Genomic DNA, 26,385 nt, shown 5'->3' with positions numbered 1-26,385 from the left:
GGGTGAGCACCCGAGTTTTCACACACTAAAGGCGCTTTGAAGGGGGACCGTGCCACTCCAGGGGAGATACCACCAACCCAGGTCGAGCAGGGGGGAGAGAGAGACGGAAGCGGGCCATGTTTAAGACCAGTTACCTGCGCGAGGTGCGCAAGGAGAAATACGAGCACTCCGACTTCTACGATGAGGAGGCCGAGGGCTCGGAGTCCTCCGCCGGAGCCTCAGCCATCCAGGGCTGGGAGAGCCTGCAGGTAGGGCTCATGTGGGACCATGTAATGTTGAACAGGTCACCGTTGTTACTGTGGCCGAAAAGATATTTGCGGTTAACGATGATTATCTAGATAATCAAACTTTGCTTAAAAACTCACTTGTAGAGCTTGTAGATCTGCTTTTTTTTGGCAAAGAGATTTGGTGTGGACGGTAAAAGTGGCCATTCACACTGACCACTATAAAAATAAAAATAAAAATGGGGTCCCCACTCCGTGGAGTGTTTTTTGTCACTGTATGTTTGCACATACCGGTTTCTGGCCCTATCTTGCGCCTTACCTCTATCTTATGCCTACAATATTTTTTTACTGTTTTGAAAAACATTTTTTTTTTTTTTTTGTAAATGATAGATAAAAGATTTAGGCATAAGGGGTAAGGCAGCGTGCAAGATAGGGCCCATCGTTTTAAGTCAAGTGAGTGGAGTCCACACACACCACAGCTATAACAATGATATAATATAGTTTTAGTGCTCACATGTTAAAAGGTAAGAACACTTTGGTAGGTACCTTGACATGATGTAACTCCTAAAAGGTGGGCAAGAAATACAACAAGAATTGTTCCGTTGATAAGAAATTGATCATTCTCCTCATTGACTTATATTGTACTGTGAAAACAGCTCTCAAAGTAACTATTTTAGCCCGTAAACAAACACAAACAAAGCAATAAACATCACAAAACCTGGAACTATCTTTTTTTATTCATAAATGTCAACTTCCTGTTGATTTTACTCTTTGAAGATTCAGATCTGTATCCGCGGATAATAAAAAATAGCAAAATCAACAGGAAGTTGACATTTTTATTTAATTAGAAAATGTTATCTCCTAACAAAATGTACTTTCAGTCGGTCCATAACAAAGTCACATACTGCACATATGCATCGCAATTACAATATTTTATAAATATATATTTAATATCAATAGTCTTTTGGCAGGCGTGTGCTCTGAACAAAACACAAATAACTCACACCAGACCCCTAGAAAGAGAGAGTTATGACACTTATGTCGACTCCCATTGCAAGCGTGGAAAGCGGACGTGACGTCACTATTTAGCGTAGGCTACTGTAGCCTTGTCCAACTCCATTGTAGCCAAGGCATTTTCACTCGCTGGTAAGTAGACTAAATCACGTCTTTCCCCCCTTTTAACACATTTACGGGCCTCTCCAAGTTAATTTAAGTCAATTTTAAAGTCTATAAAGTCAATTTAAAAGTCAATACATTTCTTACATTAAACATTAACTAGAGCCGATTACATGAAATAATAATGTTGCCTACCTTGGAGAGGCCCGTGAATGCGTTCAAAGGGTGAAAAAGACATGATTTAGTCTACTTAACAGCGAGTGAAATACAATGGAGGTGGACGGGGCTGAAGAGCTGTAGGAATGTCACCAGGCTCCAGAGACGCCACTTCCGGTCGGTCTGCGGCGAGCTCAAAGCGTGACGATAAAAAATACAAAATAACCTTTACCTCTTCCGAATGAGACAACTGGGAACAAGGAATCCTGACAAATTATAATATAAAATATTCTTGTTTGATGGTGCCGGGATTGAAGTCACATTTCATCAGAATCAGCTTGACTTTGAGAGCGGTGTAACCGTACAATGTAAGTCAATGAATGATCAATTACTAATCAATGGAGCAACTGTTTTTGATGTCTTGCCCACCTTTGAAGTTACATCATATGGCAAGGTAACTACACATCCCAAACCTCTACCAAAGTGTTCTTACCCTTTGAAGGCCAGACCGCACCAACGCAGCTTGCAACAACACAGTTTGAACTGAGGGCCAGTCCACACTCCACACCAATGCAACTGCCATTGGGTATAATGGTTGCAAAAAAAAAGGGCTAAAAACCTTTTAGCCCTTTTTAACCCTAACCCTAACCCTGACCCAAAAAAGAGAAATTAGATGTTTGTCCGGGGCCCAAACTAGAGAAAACAGCTGATCTATAAGCTCACAACGCGTGGCTTCGCTTGTAGATCTGCTTTTTCACGACTCCTTAAACTTTTTTTTTCTTTCTAATTTACAGAATTTCTTAGATTTTTCTTTTATTTATTAATGAAATTATTTAGAAAATATTCGGCTATTGGAATACTTTTTGGTATTCAAAGTCGATATACAATCTGTATTCGTGAATGCCCTATTTGTAAATGTTAGTGGAAAAAAACTGTTTTAGCTTGAGACCCAAAAGAGAAATTAGACGTTTGCCCGGGACCCAAAACTAGTGAAAACAGCAGATCTACACGCTCACAACGCTTCGCTTTTCTTGTAGATCTGCTTTTTCCTTAACTTTTTCTAATTTACAGAATTTCTTAGATTTTTCTTTTATTTGTTAATGAAATTACTTTAAAATCATTCTAAAATCTTCTAGCTTTTTGGGGAATGTTTTTGGAAATTAAATATTAATAATTAAAAACGAAATGTATAGGAAACCAAAAATTAAGGGACCCATAAAAATGTATCCGCGACCCACAAATGGGTCCCGACCCATGGGAACCAGTGAGCGGTTTTGTTTCTTTTTCGCAATAGACGATGCTAATAACGACTTCCCCCCCCTCCATGCCCCGCATGCAGGAGCTCAACAGCCGCTTCGCCCGCTACATCAACCGGGCGCGCGTGCTGGAGCAGCGCAACGCCGTGTTCCGCAAGCAGCTGGAGACGCTGCAGCGCATGGAGGAGGCCAGCGGCCTGGAGGAGGCCTTCACGCAGCAGATCAGCGGCAACAGGCAGCGCCTCCGTGAGCTCTCCTCCGACCACACCAAGCTGGAGCGCGAGCTGAAGGATGCCTGTCGCATGATGGACGAGTACACCACTAAGTAAGTACTAGCATGGCGACCGCAGGGACGTGCAGACTGTATCCACAAGTTTCCCAAGGAGTTGCCTGGGATCCCTTCACTTTTCTGGGCTTGATCCTGTCGGGAGTGGAAACCACTCTACGTCATGTTGTAGTCCTTAAAGGACTACACTTTGGCCGTAAAGATCAAACCGGATTCAGTTTTAACCCCAAATAATTCCCCTGCGCTCAAGGACATACTTTTAGGGCTTACCTAATAAACCCCTTGATGCGGTGTAGTTTTGGGGTTTAGTCCAACTCTTAGCAAGACTACACTAGGCTACTTATGAGCATTTTAATAGGGATTGGGGAAACAAACGGGGGAACCAAAATAAAGCAACGCCGCTTCTTCTGCTTGTGGTTTCCGCCTAGAACGGATCAAATGGCCCGTTTTAAACGAATACCAGGCTTTCCTCTGAGAAAGCCTGGTGACGCAAGGTTACACAAGGAGTTTACTGGGGAAAAGGGGGTGTGTTAATGTGAACTTCCTCCACACAGCTGATTCAAATCAAAAGCACCAAGTAATCACCATGCAGAGATTCAGGTGCCACAGGCTCACAGCAGCAACAGCAACCAGTCAGAATGAAACGGCAACCCACATTCCACGCTCATGGTACACTGGAAACTTGTGGATAGGGGTTTCAAAACACATTTTTGGAAAGTACTCCTACAGATTTTGCCCAAAGATCATGCAGATCGGTGCACAGTATCACTATAGTCACTAAATGTTTCATATTCCATCCTAGTATCCTTAAAGCAGGGAGGGAGGGGTAGGTAACAACATTGGCGCAGGGAAGGGTGACAGGGGAGGGCGATGACTAGCAGAAAGGTGGGAGAGAGGATTTTTATTTGAAAATCTAATATTCCTTTTAAACTTGGTCAATTAAGTCACCTAATTTAGAGCAAATCTCATCCTGCACATCATTTTACATTCATTAAAATTCAATTGAACTTTGACTGGGGAGGGAGACGGGGAGATAGGTGAGTCTAATGATCGTTATAACAATGTCCTCCTGACAATTAAAATATGTCAGAATTCATTAAAAATGATGTTAACATGGCACACTGACTAACTAGAAAATAAAGACATGGCACTTCATTTCAAAAAGGTTGCTGACCCCTGCTATAAAGGCAGAGAGAATTGTTATTGGATAAAATATATATCACCCATGAATATTCGGCTATTCGACTACTTTTTGGTATTCAAAGTCGATATACAATCTGTATTCGTGAATGCCCTCTCTATTTGTAAATGTTAGAGGAAAAAGGCAATTAATTCTCTCGCATTCTGCCTTCGGGTATGGCATAGGGCAGCTTAGTAAAAGGGCAGGGGTTCTCACCCCCTTTTGATCTCTATGCGTGCACGTGCCTGTGCAACATTGCACTATGAATACTTTATTAACAGTTTGAAAAAGGAACGGTTATACCATCATGCTAAAAAGATCACACAAAATGTTTCCATTGAGGTCCTGTGTATTCAATTCATCAAGACATATAAAGACATACAATGTATACAAGATGCATGCTAGAAGACTTCCATGCAGTGGTAAGTACAGTACTCATGTAACCACTCATTTTTTACATTAAAGTATGTCAGTTATATAACTTTCCACCTATAAAAGAATAATATGAAAGGCTACTGTGTTGCTTTGACACAGGTAATCGATTTTTCTTTTTCGGGTCGTGAAATCAGTCTTCTTTTGCCTAGAGGACTGATAAGCCTCGCTACTAGAGGCTGCCTGAAACCACGCGTGTAGAAAAATGAAGACTTGCGAGACAGCCTTTTCAGACAATTCAGCTGTACGGTGTACAACTATGTCTGGTGCAGTGGTGGAAAAAAGTACTTGCATGTTTTATTTAAGTAAAAGTATCAAAACCGCCGATTTATGCTGTGTGCATCGATGCACAGCAAGGTGTAAATTGATTATGATTAACCCTTAGTTACCATGGATTCCAGTATTCCTATGGTGTCTCACTCTAGCCTGGCGTTGCTCATACTAATTCCTCACCACTACCAACAGGGGGTGGTGTTGTGCAGTCTGGTTTATTAACCAGGCTAGTCTCACTCATGTCTCACTGATTCATTGACATCACAATGCATATTTTGCTATAATCTTTCTCACCTTGTTGATGTTGTGGTCTTGCTCCTGACTATAATCCATACTTTTGTTATGAACTAAAACTACCGGTAATATGAACTGAACTAAAACGACACAGTCGGTAGAGCACTCGCCTTACGACCAGAAGGTCATGGGTTTGAGATCGGCACCGCCAACTTGACGTATGAGTAGCATGGGCTTGGATGTGGTAAGTCGTGTGGTAAGTACTGGGAGCTGATGGTAGGTGTTGAGCTCCACCTCAGCAATCCATCTCCCAGGGGTCTAGCGCACCGTAACGAGAAGTGACTCCTGCACTCTGTCTGATACCGACAAGAAGACTCTCCCACCTACGTTCTTACTACTTTCTAACTAGCTTTAAAAACTAAACTAAAATTGAAAACCAAATACAAATACAAAATAAACTCGCTAAAAGCAATAACTCACTCAAGGCCATGGATATATTGTCATAGTAACATACAGTACGGTATACCTTGGGGGCAATGTATGGGCATGACGTAAAGCCGAGGCCCCCAATGGTGCGTGGTGATGATATAAATGATTCATTAATGTGATGGGGCAGAATGCATGCACATACATTACATACATTAGATCGTTGTTGTTGGGTGGAAACCTTGTATGTCAAAAACCTTCCTTTTTTGTTATTATTTTAAAAACGAATTTAAAATAGTGAAAATAGCCCATCTGCTATTTTCACTTCTTTTGTGCAACAGTTTTGTATGATGAATTAGGGCTTTAATTTACGAAAAAAACACACATTTGAAACTTGGAGATACGAGGTTTCTACCTGACAGTGACGAGATGCTATAGTCTGCTCTGCTTTTGCCAATTCTTTTTTTTGGCAGAATCCACTTATCAGCTGGCAACCATACTTTGGTGTGACCCTACCTGAACAGAGTATTTCTATATTGCAGTAAAGATACTTTTACTTAAGTAAAACATCTTCTTCCACCACTGGTTCAGTAGTACAGACTGAATCACATATCTCCCCCAGGCCAAGCAGGTCCCTGCAGCACAAAATGTAATTTCAGATGGGGGGTCTGCAGCAAAATACATATTCATTTGAGGGCCCTGTGAAAATGTTTGAGAACCACTGACATAGTGCAAGAGACCTACATTTGACCACTGTATGTGTACAGATAGGGGGGTTTGATGCAACAATAATGGGGGCTTGACGCAACGAGACCGGGGTCTTGGTGCAACAAAGAAAAAGGGGTCCGCATGGGGTGGGAGGTCTCGTCAGAAACTCTTAGGACATGTCAGGAGGAAATGGGTTAGAATACATACAGCAGGGGTGGGCAACTTTGATGATGGAGAGGCCACTATATTTCCACACTCACTCCAGAGGGCCACATTGCATATTGCTATGCCCTACTTTGTCATTCTAGTAGTATGTCATACAAAAGAGGCAAAATAGCTTGTAGATCTGCTATTGTTGCTTCTTTTGAATTGGAATCCTGAATTAGTTTTTGTTATTTTTGGTCCTAATTAAAGCAGGTCATGTTTTGAATAGTAACAGCTGAAAATAAATCAATAATATATCAGTATTCAGGTATTAACCTGCGGGCAGCATTGAGTGAATTTGGGGGCTGCCTGCATGTGGCCACCAGGCTGCCAGTTGCCCATGTGTGACATACAGTATGAATGCTCAATGCAATGAGAAAGTGGGTTCAAATAACTGTAAAAAAGTATATTTTCCGCGGAGATGTAGAGGAGTAGAAGTAAAAGTATATAAAATTGGAAATGCTCCAGTAAAGTACAAAGAAATAGAGTTAATGAGTACACCAAGTACATCTCAGTGCACGCACACACACACACACACACACACACACACACACACACACACACACACACACACACACACACACACACACACACACACACACACACACACACACACACACACACACACACACACACACACACACACACACACACACACACACACACACACACACACACACACACAGATTAATATCCCAGTGAGGTGCTTTGTTGTCACTCGAGTCTAATAATCTGTGGTGCTTTGTATTCCAGATACAGAAATGAATGTGAGTATCAGGAGCATCTACGAGGAACCCTGGAGCAGCTCAACAAGGTACCGTATGCATTTTCAACTCACAATACATTAGAAGTCCAATAAGCACGCACATCGTGCAAAATTCTCCGGGTACTGAGTAGGGCTGTCACGACATGACATTTTACATGACGATTAATTGTCACTCAAATAATTGCGATTAACGATTTCATTGTGTTGTTGTCGTTGATAATTACATCTCTGTTTGGCTTTTAGGCTTTGAAGTTGCAAATGGCACATAATATGACACATAACCTAAATAGACAAAGAAATTACTGACATATTTGACAAGTTTCTACTTAAAAAATAACATTGATAGTGGAAATAGCCGATCTACAAGCTCACAACGTTGTGAGCTTGTTGATCTGCTATGCCTGTTTCCGTTCCACTGAGCAAAAATACGTACAGAGCAAGAAAGGAGGAGGCTCGCGCACCGTCTTAAGCTCCCCCCGTAGGTAAGATTTATTGGCAACGTTTCGAACCCCATATGGGTCTTTGTCAGGCATGCCTGCCTCCTCATTTCTAACTCACAATACATGTCAAGATCCACAGCACTACAGCTGGGGATGTGACAGTTGCTGCTCCTGTGTTAAGTGTTTGCTTTTCATTTGTTTTTAAACTGCTTCTTTTATTGTCTTATATTAATCTATTCGCCGTCTTCTTTTAATGTTTATTTTACCCGGGTGAGCAATATCGGTATGGTTATGCTTTCTATTGTAATGTCTGTCTTCTTCGAGAATCTGTGTAACCTATCAGCTTCCTGGCCAGCTCATTCTTGTAAAAGAAACCATCTCAATGTTTGTTTTTTTATATATTTTTTTCTCTCTCTCTCATGTGAATATCAATGAATTAACCATATGGACCCTAGTGTCCTTGCTCTGGGTATGTCACAATAGGCCAGCATTCAGGTCTCAGGAGCCTTAATTTGGCAAACCGCGGCGGGGGCCCTAGGAGGTCCTCAGAAATACTACAGGGGGGGTCCTCTAAATCTTTGTGTGATACAATAATACCCTCCTGTCCAACAAAAAAAGCTGGTTTCGGATTAGGTTTGACGTGACAAATAGGCCATTAAAGTTTACAATGGGTTGGTTGGAAAGGTTAACGTCATTTGGGAGCCGTGGGGGTTGCAACCGCTTCCTGTTTGTGCAGGCAGCCGAGGAGTACTTTCTTAGAAATGGCAGAAATGATTATGCTCGTCATGTATGCGTCAATATACATAATAACCTGCTAAAAGCAATAACTCACTCAAGGCCACGGCTATATTGTCATAGTAACATACAGTACTTGTACAGTACAGTGTGCTTGGGGGTAATGTATGGGCATGACGTGAAGCCGAATCCCCCAATGGCGCGTGCTGATGATATAAATGATTCATTAATGTGATGGGGCAGAATGCAAGCACACACATACATTAGAACCCTGTTGTTGGGTGGAAACCTTGTACACTGTATGTCCAAAATAAGGATGGGATGATATGAAAAATTCATATCACGATTACTGTGACGAAAGAAATCGCGATTTACCATATTATCACGATAATCAAAATCTATTATCCTGGGGCAGAACATTTGCCAAAAAATAGTCGATCTACATGCTCACAACGCGTCGCAGTGCGACACGTTGTGAGCTTGTAGATCAGCTATTTCTTGGCAGACGTTTGATAGAGATTGAAGTACATTTTACCAATTATAGGGTTTAAGTGGTACCGGATATGCAGCTCGGCAAATAAAAGGTGAATCGATCCCAGTGCATGACGGAGGACGATATCACGATAAATTAAATCTCCACAATACGATTATCGTGAGTGTTTTTTATCCCGATAAACGATAATATTGTGTATCGTCCCATCCTTGGTCCAAAACCTTCCTTTTTTTGTTAGCATTTTAAAAACTACTTAAAATTGTGAAAATAGCCCATCTGCAAGCACACAACACCTCTCACCGCGAGTAGATCTGTTCATTTCATTACTTTTGTGCGACACTTTTGTACGATGGAGTATAGGGCTTTAATTTCTGCCTGACAGTGACGAGATGCTATATAGTCTGCTACGCTTTTGCCTCATTTCTTTTCCATTCCCTCCATTCCTCATCTCTTCTTAATCTTTAATCCCTTTTCATTACATTCGCATTACCTCCTCCCCTCTCCCCACCTCTCCTCTCATCTCCTCTCCTCTCCTCTCCCCACCTCACCTCTCCTCTCCTCTCCCCCCTCTCCACCTCTCCTCTCCTCCCCCCTCCCCACCTCTCCCCACCTCACCTCTCCTCTCCCCCTCCCTCTCCTCTCCTCTCCCCACCTCTCCTCCCAACCTCTCAGAGCCTCAGAGTAGATGACAGAATACAGCATCTTGTAAAGGGCCTGGTGTACAAGATAGACTACACCACTGAGATACCCATGTACCTGTCAAAATACTTAAAAAAAGTTAAGGATGTCCACAATTACAACACCAGAGACCACAGATCACGTTCAACCCAGCGTCAACTCAAACAAAGGGTCAAACTCGTTCTACTGGTATACAACCAAAATGTGGAACGCCTTACCGGAGGCCTTAAAGGAGTGACAATCCCTAACATCCTTTAAAAACGCCCTAGCCCAGGCGGCAGTCGCTCGTAACTGGTAAAAAATAAACCTAGCCTAGCCTTACCCTCCCCCTGACCCTTCTACTGAAAATATCTATACATTTTTTTGCACTGTTTTTTTTTTTTTACGATATCTACAGAATAGTACTGTGTTCTATCCGTCTGTCATTCAATGTTATATGAGATACATAAAGGTTTCCTGTGTAAAAAGCCGAAAATCTTACTAGGATCTCCTTGGCTTGTAGTTGACCTTGTACCAGTGAACTGTACTGCCATGAAACTGTACCTTTTTCCTATGCAAACTTCTAATAGTCTTCAATCAATCAATCTCATGTCCCCTCCCTCCTTTCCTCTCCCCTCCCCACTTCACCTCTCTCTATAGGAAGCGGACAACTCTCTGCTCAGAAACCTGGAGTGTCAGATCGAATCTCAGTTCCTGCAGGATGACGTCAACGGCACCAAAGACAGACACAGGAAGGTCAGTCATTACCCATTTAGGCCTAGAATTATTGAATGCTTTAACTATAGAAAAGTAGCAGATATACAAACTCACAGCGCGGCACCCTTCTTATTGTAACTCTATGGCGGCACCGAGTGCCGCGCTGCAAGCTTGTAGATCTGCTATTTTTGAAAAAGTCATGAAAATGTGTGCAAATCTTTGAATATACTGTATGTATGCGAACGTTTGTAACTCAAATTTAGCTTCTGGGTGGTCCCTGGAACTAAATATTTTAAGATGGGGGTCCGTGGCCAAATACATATAATTTTGGGGGTCCTTCACATGAAAAGGTTTGAGCACCACTGACATAGTAGTCTCTAAAAAACAGACTAACTGAGCTCCAGTTGAAGTGAAAAGGACCTTTCCTTTGACGATGGCTGGCCAGATTGCTGACATAGAAACATGTTTTTTTTCCAAAAATCTTAGAAGGATTCAAAAGACACTTATAGAATCGAGTCAAAATAGCAGATCTACAAGCTCGCAGCGCGGCACTCGGTGCCGCGCTGTGAGCTTGTATATCTGCTATTTTTCAATAGTTAAATCATAAAATAATGATACACAAAATGTGTACCCGTTCTAAATGGGTTAAGTACAGTGGAGCATGGCAGGGATCAATGCTGGTGTCAAGAGGAGGTTTCAAACAAATCAGTGTAGGGGAGGAGCAGAGGTCACGCCGCGCGCACCAAGGTCATTATTAGTTGATTGGAATCGATGCGTCTGACATCATGGTTGCACATGATGTCCATGGCCTTGTATTTTATCTGGTTTACAGTTTTGACTCTTTGCCATCAAATCACTTAACTGTGTTCCCAAAATGGAACTAATGTTTTCATTTGGTAGGCCTACTAGGGCATTCACCAAATATTCGAATATTCGAATATCAAAGTCACTATTCGACGTTGTTCACCAAAGTCGAATATTCGCTTATTTAATTTTTTTAATTATTTCTCTTTAAAAAATATATAGTTTATAAAGCTTGGCAAGATAGGAAGTCATAAGAATGAGTTATCAATTCTTCTCAAACCTTTTTAGGCCGTGACCCCCAAAATAAACATATTTGAACCGGGGACCCCCACCCTGACAAGCACTTGGAATTGTAGGTATTAATGTGACTCGGTTCCACAGATAAATATTGTGAAAATAGCAGATCTACATGCTCTGAGTTATCAATTCTTGACTCTGGAGCATGTAGATCGGCTATTTTCACAATGTTTGCTTCTTGCTTACTTAATATTTGACAGTTTGGCCAGTCCTGTCGAATATTCGACTATTCGAATACTTTGAGGTCGAATAATTCGAATACTAAAAATCACTATTCGTGAATGCCCTATTTGGTACACACAGCCATAGTTTCAAATGACACATGTCATTCATTGAGTACACAAAACTAAGCATTTGCTTCACACTACCAATCATTTACGGCACACTGAAGTGCAAAATTGAAAACAAAATTGTCTAAATGGAACACACCATATGAATGAGAATGACTCCTGAAGTATGAGCTATTTCTCCTTTGGTAAAATGATTCAAAGTAGGCCTACTTTTATTATAGTCAAACATAAAACAGCACAAAATATGCGTCCAAAAAAGTGTATTTGAGTACATGATTTACAGTAGATTTAGGCATCATGCCTCTGGTCAGAGATGGGCACAAAATACAAAAAAGTATTTTGAAAAAAAAAAAAAAAAGGTTCTTGGTCTAATACTGAACAGGATACTGTCACCGACCAAGTTACTATCCCGGTGACAATATCCTGGTATTTGGATCTTTGTATTTCAAATATATATAAATATATTTTTTTGTATGTTGTAACCATCTCTGCCTCCGGTTCCTCGTAGTGTTTATACAACAAGGTGATGTATAATTGACATCCGAGTGTGTTGTAGGTTGATGCTTTGAGATTTTACGTGAGAAGTGTGTGAAACAACCGGACATTGTGGTGTATTGTATAGAAGTAGACAATAAGGTTATGTGTAATTGACATCAGAGTGTAAAGAAGGAAAATCCGAGTCTAATGCAGAAAAGGGAGTTTGAAGTAGTGCCAAATCGGGTCAAGCTATAGATAGGCACATGAAGTTGCCACTTAAGCCCCACTTCTAAAATTGCCTGTATTGTGTGGATCCTCCACAAGACCTCAACGCGTCTTCAAGCAAAAGAAAAAATGTCTAAAAAATGTTCACCTATAGGGATGCCACGTTGAAAGTGGTTAAAACTTTAATGGTTGCATAAAATAGATCTAAATTATAACATGTGTTATGTGTAGATGGACGAGCATCGATTTTATATGTTATACTATACATATATTTAAATTGTGCCCATGGGAAAGCCCATAAGAGAAGATTAAAAATCTAAATGTTTTTTTTTATATATAATGGTTCAAATATATACAGTAGCCAATCCTATAAGCAGGCCCGGATCACAGACACTGATTGGTTCCTCACCTTTTTGGTTTCTGCAAAACACCCACACCCAGCACTATGGGGCCAGACCGCTCTGCAGAAGACACATGATGATGTGAATTCATGCGATCAGGATGGTTTACCACAGTGGTTCTCAATCTTTTCAGGCCGCGACCCCCAAAATAATCATATTTTAACTGGTGGGGACCCCCCCCACCCTGACGAGCACTAAGAGTTGAGGCATTACATTTTGTATAACAGGGTTCTATTGTGAAAATAGACGATCTACATGCTCACAACGCCTCGCGTTGCCTCTAATATTTGACAATTTGGCCATTGTTTAATTTGTCGTTTTAGAGGTCTTAAAAAGTCCTTAAATTGTCACTTTAGAAATGTGCAGATACCCTCTGCACACTTTATGTTGGTTTGTTTAATGTTGAGTGAGAAAACAATGTTGCACATTAAGTTAATCATCTGGGGACCCCTCAAAATAATCTGGGGGTCCCGAGCCACAGGTTGAGAACCACTGGTTTACCAGGCGATTACATGATGCCCCACTATAAAGCAATACAGAACCCCAAAACAGAGTGTGTTTTTTAAACACAATGTACGTTTTTTTTACACAACTTGTCTGCACAGCATTGTTATAGCAGATTACAAGGCAATGCTATCACCATATTATAATCTGCAGAGGAAGAACATTCAGTCACCCGGATATTGGATTTTGGTGCCTGTGGTACTGAATTGGAATATTGTCATATTGAGATCAGGGACTGCATGGCACAAAGGGAGTTCTCTTTGCTGAAAACATGTGGTACTGCGCTTTGGATGAAAATCCACTTCAGTAATTGTCCTGCCATTGTCCACATACCAGTTACTACTTGTCCACATACCAGTACTAGTTAACATATGTTGTTCCACTGAGCTAATAATGCATCATGTCCAGCACAAGTAATACTTCATTAACCTTGTTATAAGTTGTCGAACATGATTATAAACGTGTAACATGTATATAACAACTGTTATAAGGCCTTAAAAGCTGCTAAATACACTACCAAACACACTACCCCCAAATTATATTTTAAAACTCACACTGCCATCATTGAAGGTTGTGATTTTGGGAGCGTGTTGATATTTCGACATAACATTTGTTCGACATTCCGTTTGTTCGACACGGGTGAATGTTACCTACTATGCCTAAACCTCACCCAAACCCTGACCCTAAACTCAGTAAAACTATTCCTAAACCTAACCCTATAACCCTTAGTCGAAATAATGACAGGTAGAAATAGCGAGATTTCTCCACGATTTGATGTAAATAAACCATGTCCTCCTCCACAAGAACCTTGCAGAGATCCAGACCTACGTCAACATCCTGCACCAGATCAACCAGACCATGCCGCTACTCCCCAACGTGTCTGTGGGCATCTCCGAGGTAAGAACATCCACACGCACGGTCTACAAGCTTGTAGATGGTCTATTTCTATGTATTATTTATGTATAAACTGAAAACTGAAGTAACAATTTTAACAAACAAAAACTGCACAGAATGTGCTCTGCTTTACTAGGCAGCAGGTGAAACCAGTCAGGTACGTTGGTCATGATTATTTGAGACCTGGGGAGATCAAAGGACCAGGTCATACTGACATGGATCGTACCACTAGCTAAGGGGCAAAACAGTATTAAGACAAATTGACATGGGCCGTACCACTAGATAGGGGGGAAACTGTGTGGCCTTTTCAACACGCACATACGCACACCTCTGACTATAGGCCAAGAGTTGTCGAAAAAAACAAAACAAGAATGACACAACAACGGCCTGGTCCATGGTCCAAAGAGTCTTTGCCTGGCTTCAAAGAGGACAATATGTCACCTTTCTCTCTACTCCTGACAAGCTTACTGCACGACACTGACACCTGAACAAAGTTCTAACATTTAGCACGCTTAGTGTGATATCCCCTTGAGATTACTTATCGACTCCCCCAGTCACTGGATGACTTATGTCCGCGCTCCTACCTGTGTGTGTGTGTGTGTGTGTGTGTGTGTGTGTGTGTGTGTGTGTGTGTGTGTGTGTGTGTGTGTGTGTGTGTGTGTGCGTGCGTGCGTGCGTGCGTGTGTGAGCGCTTACGTGTGAGGGCCAATGTCCCCACAAGTAAGAATAGTAGAAAGTAGAAACAGAAACATTTTTGACAACCAATTGCAACTCAAGTGGTTATATTATGGTGAAACAAAGAAAAGGAAAGATAAGAAAATATTTTTTAGAGTTACTGTCCTTACATGCCAGGCAGAAATAAAAATGTCAAATATATTAATGTAGGGGTGCTTCATTCATACAGGTGGTTGAATTGTATTTGGGGAAAAATAATAATAATCGTAATCACTGCGTAACACAAATGGCAGTTTAAACAAACGCTCACGGTGTGTATCGGACCTTTAGGCTTATACAATTAGGAGATGATTCAGGATTTGGGGTTGGGATTAGCATTATGATTAGTATTAAGCATTTACTGGTTAGGTTTAGGGGTTAGAGTTATAACACACCGGTGTCACGCAGCAGAAATAGTAGAGCTCACAGCGCATAGATCGGCAGTCACTGATTGGCCCGATTTTCTGATTTCTCATACTCGGTGCCTATAGGCCGAAGTCCAGACCTGATACTGGGGAACAGTATCAGGGCTGGCTTGCCAGGCTACAGTTTTTGTTGAGCAACTGAAACAGCTTTTTTTGAAGTCCAAATATGGACCAAGGACCACTTGCAGGTTGAAAAGACACTTAACTCTGAACTGAGTAAGATCTGCACATGGCTTAACGACAACAAATTATCAATTCACCTGGGCAAAACCGAGTCCATCCTCTTTGGATCAAATCATAACCTCAAAAAGGTAGAGAACTTCACAATCAAAGTGGGTGACAAGGTCATAACACGAAAAAACGAAATCTCCTACTTAGGATGTATCCTTGAAGCTAATCTTTCCAGCGAAAAGATGACTTCAAAAGTAATACAAAAAATCAACCAACGAACTCGTTTCCTACAGAGGATCGCCCCAATGGTCAACTTCAACACACTGAAGACCATAGCTGGTGCAATAATCCAGCCCCTCTTTGACTATGGAGTCCACGTATGGTATCGTGACGCCCCACAAGCCCTAAAAACTAAACTCCAAACAGCCCAAAATAAACTAATTAGGGTCCTGCTTAACCTTCCCAATCAGACTCACCTCACCGCTACTCACCAGTTAAGAGTGGGGTGGCTCAGAGTAGATGACAGAGTACAGCAACTTGCAATGGGCCTGGTGTACAAGATACACTACACCACTATGATACCCAAGTACCTGTCAAAATACTTTAAAAACGTTAAGGATGTCCATAATTACAACACCAGAGGCAGTGCCACAGATCACGTTCAACCCAGAGTCAACTCAAAGAAAGGGTCGAACTCGTTCTTCTGCTACACCACAAAAATGTGGAATGCCTTACCGAAGGCCATAAAGGAGTGTGGATCACTAGCATCCTTTAAAATTGCCCTAAAAAACCACTTACAGGCAGCAGCCGTTCACAACTGGTAAAAACCTAGCCCAACCCTACCCTCCCTGCCCCTTCCTTGTATATACTGTACATACTGATTGTTTAGACTTACTGTTACCTGCCCCTTCCTTGTATATATTGTATATACTGTACTTACTGATTGTATAGACCTACTGTTTTCTTTTTTTCTTTACATATCTACTGCATAGTACTGTGTTCTATTTGTCTGTCATTCAATGTTATATGAGATACTTTAATGGTTTCCTGTTGAAATAAGCTTAGTCTTTTCATGGATCTCCTTTTAGTAGACCTTGTACCAGTGAACTGTACCGTCATGAATCTGTACATTTTCCTATGCAAACTTCTAATAAAGCCTTCAATCAATCAAAAAGACCAAACACTCTATAGTAACTAGTACTATCAGAACAATAGACCCATTGTTATTATTTGAATTAAATGGAATGACTTGCCCTACCTTTAAGTAAAAAAGTACTTTTCCCACAACTGCTTTTCACCCACTTCTTTCCACCTGTAAACCTGTGATGTGACTGATTGTGATTGGCTCTGAAGGAACAAGAGAAGCAGCTGGCCCAGAGGAGGCTGCCTGGGCTCCAGAAACAGCTGGAGGAGTACAAGAGCGCCCTCTGTCAGCTGCAACAACAGAAGCAACGTCTGCAGACTGAGGTGGGTTCTAATGATGATGATGATGATGATGTTACCATGACAACTGCAGGTTTTTAGCAAAACATTTTAGTAACTACCGGTGTATATATATATATATATATATATTCTTTTTTTACAGATACTGTACTTTTTCTTGAGAGTATGTATTTTTGCTTTCCTAGGAAGGGATAAAGTACATTATTTAACCACTTAAGCCCTATTTCAGACTCCTAAATGCTACATTTCATCACAGAAATGCAGCATTGATAATTTTTACTTTTGAATACTTGAGAATTGAATTTTGTTAACTCACGTATTGAGTTAACACAACTTTGTAACTGAGCAACTTTCATTAGTTGAGTAGGCCTAATATTTGACCAGGTGTATTGTACTGCGGTACCTTGTCCAGCAGATGATGATGAGGAGGATGATGATACATGACATTGACAACAGCAGGTGACGCTCTGTTTTGATAGGAACCAAATGGACCCTTATAGATCTGTGTAGAGAAGTGTAAATGGAACACTGTGGCATCAATCATTTACAGTTCAAAGGGCACAGTGGTACCACTAGATGGCAGCCACGGCCTTCTTATGACCCACAGCAGCACATAAGGAAACTGAACTTACATACAGGACTGATCAATTGCTGTAGTGTACATCACTGTTTCCAAAAAATAATTGTATGGGTGTATGGGTCACGACAAGTAAAAATCCCATTTGTTTTCCTACATAAAAGAATTAATAAAAAAATGTAATTCCACATTTTGTCTTCCTACAGGTTTTGACTAAAGACATACCTCAGCTGTCCGCTCAAATGTTGCTCTTCTCTCTGCTCATGTTCTGCGTCATGTACTTTTTCTCTGCCTGTATTCCCTAGATACCCTACATTTATGTGTTACAGCATGTGTATTTATATATGATATTATTTTGTATTTATGCAACTGTTTTTAATAAGGGGCCTCATTATTGACATAAATAAATTATATGCATTTGATTTAAAGACCTTTTGAAGCTGTAATTTTAATGTGCGAACCTTTTGGATATCGAAATGATGTGGCATAAGTGTTGTCTCTTTTCCTGGTTTTAATTTTATGCTTTCCAAAACATATTCCCTCCAAAAAGATTCAGAAACAGTGAAAATAGCTGTTCGACAAGCTCACAATACAACACAATGTGGCATATTTTGAGCTTGTAGATCTGTTATCGTCAATAACCATTCAAACGCTCTAGACATCCCCCCCAAAATCCCCCATCCCTAAATGTGTGTAAGATATGAATTTTAGATACTATTAGTATTATTAAGATAAGACTGATCTCAAATCATGGATTAATTTAAAGACTAATTAGACCCTTTCGGCGTGCCTTTGTTGAGTCCTGTGTTGACCGTTCTAAAATGTCTACATTAGTATGATTGTGTTTTTTATGGCTGTTTTGTATGCATGTTTTATCATCGACCACAATTGGAAACAAGTTTATGATTTTCTTTTTTTTTGTGTTCAATCCATTTGGCGCTTGTAATAGGCTCTATGCACAGCAGCCATGTCGGAAAGAAATTGGGCCCCTTCCTTACTTCCTTCACAGGTGATGATTCTAATGACGGCTCTGTTCAAAAGTGGTTCTTAAACCTTTTTTTTTATTTCAAAGACCTCCAAATGGAACATTTGGTTTTGTCTGTACACTCTAAGAAATACACGCCCGTAATGGACCATTTGGAATCCCTCAAGGAACCATATGAGGGTCTCTGGTGTAGCAGAGTGTTTCCAGTGAGCCAAGACAAGATTGGAACACTTAATACATTTCTTTACAACATGGCTGCTTAATGGTAAATGGTGCATTTATATAGCGCCTTTAACCAAGGCGCTTTACAGAGACTGTGCATTACATTCACCCATTCACACACACATTAGTACACTGATGACGGAGGAAACCATGCAAGGCACCAACCTGCTCACCGGGAGCAACTATGGGTTCAGAGTCTTGCTCAAGGACTCTTCGACACTAACTCTGTGGGAGCCCGGGATCGAACTGGGAACCCTTCGGTAACCCTCTGTGTTCTAAGACGGCAACTCTAGCCCTGAGCCACTGCGGCCCCATATACTGTAGCTGTGCATATAGCCTATAGAATCATTGCCAATCAAGTATTCTATTGTATCTCTACCCCCCTCCTCCCAGACCGCGGGTATGGAGCAGACCATCAAGAGCACGCAGGACGGCTACGACAACGAGATCCAGGCGTACAACGAGCAGATCGAGTCGCTGCGCAAGGAGATCGAGGAGGCCGAGCGGACGCTTGACAGGATCACCAACGAGTGCCGACACCTGGCCATGTACCAGACCTCCCTGGAGAACGAACTGGACAGGTGAGGCCATAGAGATAGCACATGGCAGCGGCGGCCATTTTCGATCCAGACCCCATGTCATATAATAATTAATTGTCTACCTGGTATGCTATGGTTTCAATGTACAGTATTATTGTGAGAGTATATTGTTAGCAGGGGTCATCAATACGGTATGATTGTCCGTACACAGGAAAATGGTAATATGTCTGTCCGTGGCAAAGACTTGTCCTTGTACGTGGCAAAATTTAGACTGACTTTTACACACCATTCTAATGTTCTTATTTTGATCATAATACCCAAATAATACCCAATCTCCAGGTTTTCCTCAGAATATGTATGACACTGATTTACTGCGACACATACTGGACTACGACACGGCACCGTATGAGTCCAACTAGTACTAGTGCTTAAAAGCAGAGAACAACCGGGTGCTCAAGGGAGATAAAATCTTAGTAAAAATATATATGTGGTGCTTCTAGAATCGGTGGGATAAAAAAATGTTGTAGAAAAAAGAAGTTGAGTTCCGAGCACTCGAGGAGATTAAAATAAAACAACGTTTATTTATTTAAAACCAACATGTTCCGACCTTACGGTCTTCATCAGGGCAAGAACTGAATTGCGTTATTGCCCTGATGAAGACCGTAAGGTCGAAACATGTTTTTTTTTTTAGATAAATAAACCTCGAGTGCTCGGATCTCAACTTCTTTTTTTTAGTACTAGTGCTTCTCAAACATTTTATTTGCAAGGACCACCATAACTGAGAGTCACTCAGAGTTAGTCCTGTCATGGTTATTCAGGGCTATCTCTTTGTTTCTGGAAACATTATTGTCCGTAAAAATTGAATTTTGACAAAAATGTCCCCCACAAGCCAGCATGGTGATGACCCCTGATAGCTAGACAGATGCTTACAGTAGACCCTTGGTTTTCCTGTGATCCTAGTTTACTGTCTCTACATTTTATGTATGGGATGTGATTTTGATTATTGTCGGTCTGGATACGAGCAAATGCTAAATGCCTAAATTGTAAATTGCAGGTACAAGAGGATCATTGAAAACGAGGACAACAGGTAAGACTGCCGCGCACGCACACACACACACACACACACACACACACACACACACACACACACACACACACACACACACACACACACACACACACACACACACACACACACACACACACACACACACACACACACACAGTGTCAGTATGACTGGTAATCGTTCCATACAGTACTTTTATTTCTATGGTTTTCCTTACTTCGGAGATAAAAGCATAAGAGCATGATCATATTGAGCCATATTTAGCCTACTGCTTTAGTTACTTTACACAGAGGGGTCCCCATATTAGTGCTGCACAATATATGGTTATCGCGGTATAACCATGCACAGAAAAAGGCAACAATATGGGCAATATATTATGGCCCTGGGCGATATATCGCCCATATCGTGCCCAAGATTGATACTGACTTGCTTTTTTTTATTATTATTTTTTTTTTAAGAATGCTTTGTTTTCACTTTTGCTACACTTAAAATATGAAATAGTGTGGGAACCCAATATCAATTAAAATCAACAGCGAGGACCCCCACTTTCAGAATCACTGATCTAAAATACAGCATGCACTGTACTGTACATTTCATACTGGGGATCCTTGAAATGATCAAAGTGAGAATCACTGCACTACATCATCCACAGGATGGCGCTGCTTGACCTCAAATGTTTTCTTTTAACATCAGCAAAGCCATGAGCAGCATGCTGGCTTATTATGGATACAGGAAAAAATAATGTCCAGTAATGTAAAGTATAGCTGATTTGACATGCACATTGCATCATTATGAGACCAAAATGTATCCCTCAACATCTTGTTTATCCCCTTAAAGGAGTAGTTCACCCCCAAAATGACTTTTTTTCTATTGATTAGTCACGCCATGGAGAGTAGAGTTCAATAATATTTTTTGGTTTTTGTCGCATTCCTAAGACAAAAAATTGATTTGAGTAAATTTACCCCCTTTGATTCCGGATGGTGACCCGTTTCGAAACGGGTCACCAACCGGAATCAATGGGGGTACATTTATTGTTATCACATTTTTGTCTTAGGAATGCGACAAAAAACTAAAAATATTATTGAACTCTACTCTCCATGGCATGACTAATCAATAGAAAAAAAGTCATTTTGGGGGTGAACTACTCCTTTAATGACTGGCTTTTTTGTAGATTGTGTAGCAATTGTAGAAATATTACTGTTCATGCATGTTCAAATCATGTACAATAGGCCCTTACTTTACATGACTTCAAACCATTTTCCAAATTCTAATTATGTTTGTTAGGCCTGCCCTACATATATATATTTGGAAAAAAATGCCAATTTAAAAATGAGGTGCCCACAATATTTAGGTGCCCACTCTTCCAGTTAACCTTATTATGAGGCTTATCACCAGTTTGAGTCATTTTAGATGTTACTTACCATTTCCTTCTCATGCACACAGTCTGGTCTCTGGTATAACAGGACGGTGATGTCAACAGGTGAACTTGGGTTCCACCAGATGGAAAGTCACCTATATGACTCATGAGTATGTTGTCCTTGTGTTCTTGAAAGGTACACATTTTCTAATGTATTCTCCCATCTCCTCGCAGGTTGAATTCAGCGATAATTGGAACTCCCATCACCCTGTTCACCACCAACTACCGCTACACTCACACACCCACTGTCACAAGCAGGGGGAGAGGTAAGAGGAGAATGCAAGCGCACAACGTTATGGGAGGCACACCGCACAGCTGATTCACGTTGATAATCTCTGCACACCACAGGCACACTGGGGCACACCCATGGGACTCCCTCTTTCTTTGGTGTTTCGCCAAGTTGGGTGTGGTTATTTGCCTAAACCTAACTGAACAGATCTAGGATCAGATTGAATAGATTTTTTTTTGTCTAGATTGTATTTGTTGACGAATATATTTAGTCATAGCTTTTACCATCATTGCTTAATTTTTATTTTGTTTTCATCAGTAAATAAAAGTCGAAGATTTTTATACAAGAACGCTCGCCCCAAAACACACTCGCCCTTGGGTGAAATCCGCCTCAGAGCGGTCGCCTCAGTAAACCGTAACCTCAGTAAAACTGTGCCTAAACCTAAACTTATTCCTAAACTTAACCTCAGTGAAAAATGAATACAAGGACCGCTGGGGGGGGCAAGCGTCCCTTGTTTACCCTCTGACCATGTGTTGCTTTTTCCAGACATCACCCAGCAAGCCATCCAGGACATCACCAACATCAAGCCTCGCCAGAAGATCCTGGCCAAGAAGGTCCTTCACCAGAAGAAGAAGGAGCTCACGCCCAGGGACGTGCTGGACAGCGGGCAGGAGGCCGTGGGAGCAGGAGCAGGCGAGGGGGAGGGGGAGGGGGAGAGCGTGAGCAGGACCGAGCAGAGGCCCCTGGGAGCCCTGTCTCCCCAGGTAGCAATGGGACTAACTGACCTGTGTTGATATGTCGTTGTTGTCGGGATGAAAACCTCTTATCTCTGTGTTTTGTTGTAAAAAAAGGTTCATGCTCTACTTCAGTGTTTCTCAAACGTTTGCATTTCAAGGTCTTCCTTTACTCTGACAGTATACACATGGATCCAAATGGACCCTAATTTGATTCCATTTGTACACTGTCAGAGTTACAGACTTGTATGGGTCAATTTAGACCCCCCTAAAGGAACCCACGGAGTCCCTGGAATCCACTTTGAGAAACACTGCTCAACTACAGCATCACACGAAATTATAAAAAAATATCAGATCTGCCAGCTTGAAACGTGGCGCACAGCGACCCGTTTTCAGCTTGTAGATCTGCAATTTTTGCTATTGAATTTGAACCCTGAAAAGTAATATATATTTAGCAGTTGAAAACATCACAAATAACTACCCTCTATTTGTATATAGTCAAACAGACCTGAGTTGCAACAGACAGATTTAGTTAGTTAGTATTATTTGAGTTTTGAAAGGCCAGCAACTGTAGAAACTTTGTGGGGGGAAATATACACCTCAAATTGACACCATTATCTTCATGTGATAAATGATATCCATACATAGTTTGGTGGAATAAATATACACATAAAAATCGTACAATCTCGATTATTTCTCTCACTATACTGTAAATCGTATACCGTCAAAATCCATAATGCAGTAGTTATCAAACCAAATAATACCCCCAAATTGATATATATATTTGGCCCCGTGGATCAAAGTGGTTAAGATGATTGTGTGTTAACTACCTTTTTGTTGAGGACCCCCTGTCCCAGCAAAAAAAAGTCCACTTGAGAACCAATGCCATAATGGTCCCCCCACCCCCATCCAATCCCCAGGACGTCCCAGACGGCGCTCAGATCAGCAAGGCGTTCGACACGCTGTGCAACATCGTGCGCGACCGCATGCGGCGCTACAAGAAGCCCGAGCCCATCGCCGACTTCTACACCAAGGGCCGCTACGTGCTGGTGACGGGCGACAGCAGCTGGCTGGACCCCTGCTTCTACACGTCCACCCCGTCCGCCGGACACATCTACGTCACCATCCGCGACGGCATGATGCCGCCCTACGACCCCTACGGCTTCATCACTCCCACCCCTCCTCCCCCCGGGCCCATGCCCATGCCCGCGCCCATGCCCGCGCCCATGCCCATGCCGGACCCCAACGCCGGAGGAGGAGGAGGAAAGAAGAGCGACAAGGGAGGGAAAGGAAAGGTAAATGTCTCCTTCTACAACACTGCCACCCAGGTGTGGAATTCCTTGACTACCTCCCTTAAAACCTGTAGCTCGCTGGCCTCCTTCAAAACTGCCCTGAAAACAGAGGCGGGGGTAGTTATCACTTCTCCCATAGACAGGCGAGAAGTGAGCACCCCCCCCCTTACCTTAGCCCCACCCCCTTGTTTCCCCTATCCTGTACGTATGTTTTATAACTGCGATGATATTGAATGTTTTCTTTGCTTGCTATTTGTTATGTCCATGAATTGAATACCAAGGACTTCCGACTTTTCTACCACTTTTTGTGGTCACATGTTCAGATACTGGATTCTGATTGGCTTAAAACAGTGGTAAATCAGTCAACAACCTTGAGTTGGCTCATGGACCCCGCCCACTGTTGTGTTGCAGTTGTAACCTTTCCAAGATCCTTGCAAGTTACAACTGTGTTTTCTTTCATTTATATGGTAGAAGTGGTGGAAAAGCAATTTACCATTCGATGGTCGTGGGTTGTTGGCTGATTTACCACTGTTTCAGGGTTGTGGCACTCCGCTTCACCTCGTGCCACAACCCTGAAACAGTGGTAAATCAGCCAACAACCCACTCCCTCTCATGGTAAATGGCTTACATTTGGGATGTTCCTTTTAGGCAGGGTGTTTTAACTTGTTCTGTTCTCCATTTTTGTCTAATACAATTTTCAATCAATCAATCAAAGGACTCCGGAGGTAAAGGCAAGAACGGCAAGAACGTAGACCCCGCCCCCGTGAGGCCTAAAGACCCCAGCCCTGCCCCTGCCCCGGTCCCCGGCCCGAGTCCCTGTCCCAATCCGGACCGCATCAAGGAGCGCATAGATCGCCCGGCGTCCCCCACCGGTCCCCGCCCCATCCCGGCCGCCAGGGCGGACGGGGACAGGGACGGCCTCCTCCCGCCGGGCGACTCCATGAGCTACGAGAAGGTGGAGGTGCACGAGCACGTGGAGAAGATCTCCAAGGACCGCAAGGTCAAGGGCTACCAGGACACGGCCATGGTGGTGGAGACCATGATCGAGAAGACCAGCAAAAAGAAGCCCTGAACCTAGAGCCCCTATCATAGTAGGCACCGCGGTGATAAGCTATCCACCGCGGTATAGTCTTTTTAAGTCATAAAACTACAACATTACGTCATTACTCGCGGTGAAGAACCCCCCGAGAACTGGAACTCCCCCTAAAGACCCCCCACCCACCCCATGGTCTGGCTCCACTGACCACAACACAAAACCAGTGGTTCTCAGAGGCATCAATTGGGTATGGCAGGGTATGGCAGCTGACATACCTTGGCTACATGGGAACAAAATAAATGTACTTCTTAAAATAAATTCATCATGACACCAGTCATGTTGCCATACCTTAGCTTTTGCTGAACTGACGCCACTGGTGGTTCTCAAAAAAAAAAGGGCCCCCAATTTTGTATATATCAGTGGTGTAAAGTAACTAAGTAGATTTACTTAAGTACTGTAGTAAAGTACAGTTTTGAGGTATTTGTACTTTACTTGAGTATTTCCAAATTTCCAATACTTTTACTTCTACTCCACTATACATCTCGGATCCAAATATTGTACTTTTACTCCGCTATTTGAAAACTTAGTTACGAGTTACTTTGCAGATATAAATCATAATCTTATAAAACATACATTAACCACTTTAGCCCTGCTTTAAACCCGGGCTATTTCAAAATAGCAGATCTACAAGCATTGTTTATTTGCTATTTTCAAATTTTGTACTCTTACTTTTGGAACTACATTTTGACGCCTACATTTTGAATTCCGGACTTTTACTTACAGAGTCTATATTTCAGTATTGATACTTTAACTTAAATAAAAAATGTGAGTACTTTTTTCCACCACTGATATATATAAGGCCATGGACCCCTATAACTGGGACAGGGTACCAATGCGGAAACAATTCTTAACTATCGCGGTAACCAAGTGGACCCGTAATCATGGGCCATTTGGTTCCATTTCTACACTGTCAAGAGTTACAAACCTGTCTAGGGTTCATTTGGTTCCTAACCTATCGGCCATTTTAGCTGGGGGACCCCCTGCGTCCCCGAACCCCACTCTGAGAACCACTGTAGTGCACGCGACCACACTGAGATGCTGCTGTTACGCGATCGATCGACCTGGGGTGGAGTCTGCGACGGAGATCCGATCAACCAACTCTTATAAAAAATAACGACCAAAACGCACATTCCTAACTTTTGTTTTTTTTCCTGCGCACCTTTTTCTGCTTGCACTGCACTGGACTACACGTCCGGGATTCTGTTTATTCTTATTTCTTTTTTTTTTAAAGCCGGTTTCCCCCATAAGCACTGCTGTTATTATGATTATCCTACTCACT

The 26,385-nt window shown here is 41.9% G+C and overlaps 1 protein-coding gene across 1 annotated transcript; it reads left to right on the top strand.

The window, feature by feature from the left end:
* Positions 1 to 116: 116 nt before the first annotated feature.
* bfsp1 (beaded filament structural protein 1) lies at positions 117 to 25,082 on the top strand (the record flags this gene model as incomplete). The annotated part of the gene is made up of 12 exons (XM_080740568.1): positions 117 to 248; positions 2,836 to 3,077; positions 7,249 to 7,309; positions 10,247 to 10,342; positions 14,106 to 14,198; positions 16,859 to 16,972; positions 19,126 to 19,313; positions 20,326 to 20,358; positions 21,930 to 22,021; positions 22,531 to 22,748; positions 23,639 to 24,013; positions 24,726 to 25,082. 12 exons carry the CDS (start codon positions 117 to 119, stop codon positions 25,080 to 25,082), a joined length of 2,001 nt encoding a protein of 666 aa, XP_080596694.1.
* Positions 25,083 to 26,385: the final 1,303 nt, after the last annotated feature.

The sequence above is a fragment of the Nannobrachium achirus genome (genome assembly GCF_963921795.1).
Source record: "Nannobrachium achirus genome assembly, chromosome: 13".
In the NCBI taxonomy this organism is placed as follows: Eukaryota; Metazoa; Chordata; class Actinopteri; order Myctophiformes; family Myctophidae; genus Nannobrachium; species Nannobrachium achirus.
Note: the sequence above shows the minus strand (reverse complement) of the source record. Positions and strands in the feature narration are given on the sequence as shown.